At 39.7% G+C, this 7,500-nt stretch overlaps 1 protein-coding gene across 1 annotated transcript; it reads left to right on the top strand.

Moving 5' to 3' along the window:
• Positions 1-1,836: 1,836 nt before the first annotated feature.
• LOC128664718 (zona pellucida sperm-binding protein 3-like) lies at positions 1,837-5,131 on the top strand. The gene is made up of 8 exons (XM_053719526.1): positions 1,837-2,046; positions 2,133-2,251; positions 3,534-3,637; positions 3,705-3,882; positions 3,953-4,073; positions 4,157-4,248; positions 4,665-4,798; positions 4,917-5,131. The coding sequence occupies exons 1-8, from the start codon at positions 1,888-1,890 to the stop codon at positions 5,129-5,131; spliced, it is 1,122 nt and encodes a 373-aa protein (XP_053575501.1). The 5' UTR covers positions 1,837-1,887.
• The last annotated feature ends 2,369 nt before the right edge of the window (positions 5,132-7,500 follow it).

Here is a 7,500-nt window from a genome sequence, read left to right as displayed (position 1 = left end):
CTGATTTATAGACAGGAAGATCTTGTTCCTTTGAAATCTGCTCGATAGCTCAGGTCTGGTTAAACTGATTAATTTCAGCTTGCTTGGCTTTGCTGCAACACAAGCGGACAGCTCCACCTACTGGCTATTTTAATAAATGCACTGCTTCTCAATGCTTTTCAATAGCAGTCAGATGACTGGAAAAAAAGGTTGTTATTCTGAAACGGTGTAAATTGAACCGTTGTAAAACGAGGGCCACCTGTATATATATATATATATATATATACACAGTATATATATATATATATATATATATATATATAAAATATAAAAGAAAGATAGAAAAAAATACCAGGGTATATAAGATTACCCTAGAACAGCAAGGGAATAAACGGCACACATAGAAGACTTTCAAAAATTTATTTATAATAATTTCCCAAAAATACACTTAAGTATATAGCGATATCTTATCTGTCAATATCAGTTACCACTAAAGACAGCAAAATCTAAAACATTTTAAGTGCACTTAGACCTAATACTTTCCCTATGCTATAAATTACAAAAGGACATCATAAACAATAAGGGGTTAACCAGAAAACTCATGTTTATAACGAATGTTACATAGAATCTAATGTTTATAGGACATTTATAGTAAGTAGGCAAAATACATGTTAAACATATGGCTGCAGTCCAAACAGAGGTGAACTATATTATGTATCAAAAAGCGCTTGTTTTGCCTCTTTATATATACCAGGGAATCTTCTCTTAAGGCAAATAAATGTGCCGCAAGTAGTACTGCTGGATAAAGAGTCTCTAGCAAGTGTAATAATTCAGTTGGAAAACACAGCATATACTTAGCTTAAGTCCTCCGGTTTTTACAAAAACCGGAGGACTTAAGCTAAGTATATGCTGTGTTTTCCAACTGAATTATTAACCCCTTATTGTTTATGATGTCCTTTTGTAATTTATAGCATAGGGAAAGTATTAGGTCTAAGTGCACTTAAAATGTTTTAGATTTTGCTGTCTTTAGTGGTAACTGATATTGACAGATAAGATATCGCTATATACTTAAGTGTATTTTTGGGAAATTATTATAAATAAATTTTTGAAAGTCTTCTATGTGTGCCGTTTATTCCCTTGCTGTTCTAGGGTAATCTTATATACCCTGGTATTTTTTTCTATCTTTCTTTTATATTTTATATTTACTATAAGGGTGGCACCATTTAAAGCAAATTAGCAATATTACCTACTCTCTCACACCCCCTATATTTAATATATATATATATATATATATTTAAATATAGCCTTGCATTTGCATTTTTTAACATGTAATGTTTTCATGATGTGATATAGTAGTTTATAAACAATAAATACAAACCATAATAATATGATATGGTGAGGTTACCATTCCAAAGCATGCAACATAGAATACATATAAGCAATACATCATTCAAGACAATCCTGGACACATCATAAGTGTTTTTCTTTTTTTTTGTTTCATTCATTAACATTGCAAGTTTTATGTGTTGAATACAAGTTTAGATTGACTATAATGCAAAATCATTATATCATGTGAGAGATATGTGCAGGTGTGTGTGATTATCTGCTCCAGCTGAAATGTATCTACAGGTGGTGGGATGGTATAAATGTCTATTTGTCTGCAGTTTCTGATAGTGCTTTCTCTGTCAGAATGGGTTTTTTGGGGAAAGCTGGCTGTGCCTGTTGTTTTTGGTAGCTGGTGTAACTTGCCAGAGGCCTGTTCCTGTAAACAATTGGTGGCGCAACTATCCTTCTCAGCCTGTTATTGGAGTTTCTCATGGATTTAACAGGCGGTATGAAGTGTTAGGTCAATCCAGGCAGCTCTCTGAACAGCTTTCACCTATCAGTGTGCAATGTCAAGAAGACAACATGGTGGTCACTGTACAAAGAGATCTGTATGGAAAAGGAAAGCTAGTGAAGGCCTCAGACCTAACTCTAGGAACCCAGCGTTGCCAACCAAGCCCCCAGAGTACAAATGCTCTTGTGATGTTCCAGAATAGGCTTCAAGAATGTGGTAGTGAATTACAGGTAAGTAACAAAATGTTGGCTAAGAATGTATAACCACTGTAATCCCCATTCTACACCAAAGACTTAATTTTATTTTTCTCGGTCAGATGACCCCAGAATTCCTGATCTATAGAACCAGTTTGACCTACAACCCAACTCCTGTTAATAATGCTCCAATTATCAGGACCAACAGTGCTGTGGTGCAAATAGAGTGTTATTATCCAAGGTGAGTACCCAGCAAGACCTAGATTCATGCAATCTGAGTAGCATGAACAGTCCAATGTTGAACACTCTAAAATTAAAGGATCATTAGATCCTAATATTACCTTAAATGCTAGCTGAAAATTGAGGCTGCAGTGCCAAACCATACATCTTACACACATTCTGTGCTCACTTATGTATGTCTCAAGAGCCCTTTAAAAAGACTTATCACCTTTTGTGTGCTAATTAGAGTATTGTGGTACACTTTTTCTGCATAAGTAAAGTTTGCTAGCAAAACACTTAATTGTGATACGTAATTGCAATCCATATTTAAGTTCATTATCTTTCAGAGAGAAATAAACCTTTAAATGTAATCTGGTTTTAAAGGGCCATACAACTCCAAGTTTGTCTTTTTAAATCTAATTTGGTCTTTTCTCATGGTATCCTTTTGTTGAAATGCATAATCGGGTATGTTCAGGAGCAGCAATGCACTACTGGAAGCTAGCGATTGGTGGCTGCAGTTATGCCTCTTGTCACTGGCTCCCATGTGTTCAGCTAGCTCACAGAAGTGCATTGCTGCACCTTCAACAAAGGATTCTAAAAGAATGAAGCAAATTTAATGGCAATAATTGGACATTTATTTAAAATTGCATTCTCCCTCTGAATCATGAAAGCAATGTAGGAATTGTGTCCAATAAACAGCTTCTCTGCTTCCTTTATAAATCTTCCTTGGCTCTTTATTGAGCAGTGGACTTGTTAAAGCCCCAGCCTGGCATTTTGAGGTCAGCTACATACTCATACCACTCCAGATCTGCTTTGTCTAACCAGTGGTTTACTTTATTTGCCCACAACCAGGAGAAACATAATAGCATAATATATAGCGTTACAAAATAAGGGTGTTAAAACGGTCACTGATTTGAATGTCTTTTGAGTCCTGTATTTAAAGGGACACAAGTGCTGTAACAAATATTTCCTAGTTGCAATATTGCTTGCAAAGAACTGGTTAAACTCCATTAAAGGGGGACATAGTGGGGAAAGTCATACTGTAATTTTAAAACTATCCCCGGCAAATGATTAAACACCTAGCATTGAGCTGCTAAAGGGCCACTTGAGTGCTGCAGAGCATTGAAGGGTTGCTAGTGGTAAAATGGCATGACTTCCGCCACTAGGTTCCTTTAATATCCAGTATGCACATGCCTCTTGTCATGGTCTCTGACTTAATTTCCAATAATGAGAACTGTTTATAGAACTTAATTCTGCTCTACAGAAAAGACAAAGATCGTAAACATTTTCTGAATGTCTTCTAGACATGACAATGTGAGCAGCAATGCCATCAGACCAACATGGAACCCCTTTAGCTCAACAGTGTCTGTACAAGAGAAGCTGGACTTTTCCTTGCAGCTCATGAATGGTAAGTATGCTTGCACTTCTGGAAGCCTGGTATCTGGCATTCTCAATCTGACTTGTTGTTCTTGCAGATGACTGGAGTGCTCAAAGAGTCTCTACAGTTTTCCAATTGGGTGACGTTTTCAACATACAAGCCTCTCTTGCCACTAATAACCATGTGCCCATGATGGTGTTTGTTGACAGCTGTGTGGCTACATCATCTCCAGATCTCAGCTCCACTCCTCGCTATGATATAATTGCTCTGAATGGGTAAATTACACTTTAATGTTAACTAATTTAATGAAGACAAACACTTGGTTAACTATTTATTGGCTTGTAGATGCTTGATGGATGGCAGGCAGGAGGATTCCTCTTCAGCATTCAGGTCCCCAAGGCCCAGATCTGATATCCTTCAGTTTACAGTTGATGCTTTCAGATTTTCTGTGGTGGCTACATCTACAGTACGTGTTTATATCCTTATTGAACAGGTCTCAAGTCTGTGGCATTCAAACCTTGAATCCTGACCAATATCTTTATCTTCTAGATCTACATTACCTGCAATTTAAGGGCGGCTGCAGCAAGCCAGACACCTGATCCAGAGAATAAGGCTTGCTCTTTTAACAAAGCTAGTAACATGTGAGTCCATTGTCTGATATGGATAGCACTAGAATGTTGTGTTTTTTTTTTTGTTTTTTGTTTTGTGTGTGTGTTCTAGGTAGTATTAAACACTCTTAACCTAGTAAACATTTGTTTAGCCCTATGACAGCAGTGTTTGCAGTTGTTGTACATGGTGCTCAACACAAGTACACACTCCTTAGGCTTACCTGTATGATAGAAAACAAATCTTGGCATATCTAGTTATGATTAAATAGAATTATATTTTCCCCTTATCAGTTTTAATGTTCAACTACACTATGAACTGTAGCCATATTCCATACCTGGTGGAAGGTTGTCACTTTTTTTTTTAAACCTAAATTTACTTTCCCCATGATGTTTTACACACCCTTTCCTGTTAAATATGCAAAATTTGTGTTGTTTGTTCCCTTCTACAGCTGGTCTCCTGTTGAAGGTACAAGGGAAATCTGTAGGTGTTGTGATTCTGGAAATTGTGTATCTCCTCAAAGCAGGAGACTTGGCCGAATCTATCCAGGACCCAGAAATATTGGAAAGCGAGAAACTAGAATGGGTGAGTGTCTAGTTATATAGGGCACTAAATGGGGATTTTAACTTACTGTATTTGGCAGTATGGTTACATACTCCCTAAATGACTGATTTGTAAAATTAATATACAGGTGCCAAATCAGAGGAAGAACATGGCTTGGCCACTCTGGGACCTCTGATGGTAACTGGCGCAGACCATGGCAAAGCACTGGCAGTGACCTTGGATTCTAATTCCAAGCCTCTGGATCTCTGGTTGTTCATAACAATAGGTTCTCTAAGTTTTTCTGTTGAGGCTGCTGTTGCTTTAATTGGTGTATGGCTAATTAAGAAACTAGTCTTGCAGTCTAGAAGAAAATAAAGAATAAAAATAAACATTGAGTACTGTCTAATAGATATATATTTTAAAAACCTTTATTGCGCTCTGGACATTGAGTATGTCAAAGCTGCTGCTCCGCAAATTCAGGGCAATTGGCACCTTAAAGTAAGTCACATAGCCATGCCACTTCCAGGTAAGGATATGGCTGATCTGAAACAGATATTATCAGGTATTTGTAGAGCGCCAACAGATTCTGCAGCGCTGTAAACATAGTCGGTGTACAGGATAGCTTTTGTAGAGGGCCCTGCTGATCTGTAAACAACTGGGCCCATAGGCTTACATTCTAAGGGGTTCAAGGGGAAAGTAATGGAGATAGGAAGGTTAGTGTTGGTAGTATGCATCCCTGAATAGTATTTTTTTTTTTTTTTTTTTTTTTAAGGGAGTGCTTGAAGCTGTTAAAACTAGGGGAGAGTCTTATGGAGTGAGGCAGGGAATTCCACAAGATGGGAGCCAGTCTGGAGAAGTCCTGTAAATGGGAATGTGAGGAAGTAACGAGAGGAGGAGATCCTGAGCTGATTGAAGGGGACGGGACAGTATCTAGAGACAAGTTCTGAGATGTAGGGGGGAGCAGTGCAGTTGAGAGCTTTATATGTCAGGGTGAGGATTTTATGTTTAATCCTAGAGGCAAGAGGAAGCCAGTGAAGGGATTGGCAGAGAGGTGCAGCAGATGAAGAGCGACGAGTAAGGAAGATGAGCCTGGCAGAGGCATTCATAATGGATTGTAAAGGAGCTATGCGGCAGCTGGGTAGACCAGAGAGGAGTGGCAGTAAGCGAGGTGGGAAAGGATGAGAGAGTGGATTAAAATCTTGGTTGTATCTTGTGTAAGGAAATGTCTAATTTTAGCAATGTTTTTAAGGTGGAAGCGGCAGGCTTCAGCCAAGAACTGAATGTGAGGAGCGAAGGAAAGATCTGAGTCAAGTGTGACACCCCCCCCCCCAAGATATTGGGTGTGCGGTGTAGGGGGTAATTATGGAATTATCAACAGTTATAGAATTTTTGGGGGTGGAGACAATGGAAGAAGGGGGGGAAAAATAAGGAGTTCATTTTAGGAGAGATTAAGCTTAAGGTAGTGAGAAGACATTCAAGATGTGAGAGACAGTTAGTGACACGGGTTAGGAAGGAGGTAGGTCTGGTGCAGAGAGGTAGATTTGGGTGTCATCGGCATACAAATGGTATTGAAACCCATGGGACTTTATTAAGGAACCTAGTGACGATGTGTAGATTGAAAAGAGAAGGGGAACCAAGGACAGAGCCTTGAGGTACCCCAACAGAAAGTGGTAACGGGGCAGAGGATGCTCCGGAGAAGGCTACACTAAATGTATGGTTAGTCAGATAGGAAGAGAACCACGAGAGCTGTGTCACAGATGCCGAAGGATTGGAGGGTTTGGAGCAGAAGAGGGTGGTCAACAGTGTCAAAGGCTGCAGACAGTTCAAGGAGGATAAGCAGAGAGAAGTGGCCTTTGGATTTTGCTGTAAGTAGGTCATCGGTAACCTTGACAATTGCTGTCTCTGTAGAGTGATGGGAACGAAATCCAGATTTTAGTGGGTCAAAAAGAGTTTAGTGTAAGGAAATGGGATAGATGTGCGTAAACTAGCTTTTCGAGGAGCTTTGAGGCAAGAGGGAGTAGGGAAATGGGGCGGTAGTTGGAAGGTGAGGTTGGATCGAGGGAAGGTTTTTGAGGATAGGTGTGACCAGTGCATGTTTTAGAGATGAGGGAGAGGTTGAAAATGTGTATGGGGGTGAGGGTAGAAGAGAGGGAGGGGAGTAGCTGTGAGGGGATGGGGTCGAGCGGACAGGTAGTGAGGTGGGAGGACAGTATAAGGGCAGATACTTCATCCTCATTAATAGGGGCAAAAGAGCTGCATTTTTGGGTGATCGTTAGCTTTTGAGGGGGTGGGAGATTGGAAGTATGTTGATAGCTGATTTCACTTCTGAGGGAGGGGAGTAGCTGTGAGGGGATGGGGTCGAGGGGACAGGTAGTGAGGTGGGAGGACCGTATAAGGGCAGAAACTTCATCCTCATTAACAGGGGCAAAAGAGCTGCATTTTTGGGTGATCGTTAGCTTTTGAGGGGGTGGGAGATTGGAAGTATGTTGATAGCTGATTTCACTTCTGAGGGAGTCAATTTTAATTTTGAAGTGGCTGGCAAAATCTTGAGCTGAGAGAGGTTGTGTTAGGAGGTGAGCAGAGTGTTGAACGTGGAGAACAGACGTTTAGGGTTAGAGGAAAGAGTAGAGATGAGAAAAAATCTTTTTGCTTATAAAGATTAAGGACAGAATGGTAGGAGTTCAGGATGAACTTGTAGTAAAGAAAATCAGCTGAAGGCCGAGATATACATATGTACTGTATGC

This window comes from Bombina bombina, chromosome 6, assembly GCF_027579735.1.
Source record: "Bombina bombina isolate aBomBom1 chromosome 6, aBomBom1.pri, whole genome shotgun sequence".
Taxonomy (NCBI): Eukaryota; Metazoa; Chordata; class Amphibia; order Anura; family Bombinatoridae; genus Bombina; species Bombina bombina.
This window is presented reverse-complemented; position numbering and strand designations above follow the sequence as displayed.

What these genes read in the sequence shown, in the direction of transcription:
- LOC128664718 (XM_053719526.1), top strand. Translation starts at nt 1,888, where the DNA reads ATGGTGGTCACTGTACAAAGAGATCTGTATGGAAAAGGAAAGCTAGTG. An exon ending in CTGTGGTGGCTACATCTACA is followed by an intron (nt 4,074 to 4,156) that starts GTACGTGTTTAT and finishes TTTATCTTCTAG; the next exon opens with ATCTACATTACCTGCAATTT. An exon ending in TTTAACAAAGCTAGTAACAT is followed by an intron (nt 4,249 to 4,664) that starts GTGAGTCCATTG and finishes TCCCTTCTACAG; the next exon opens with CTGGTCTCCTGTTGAAGGTA.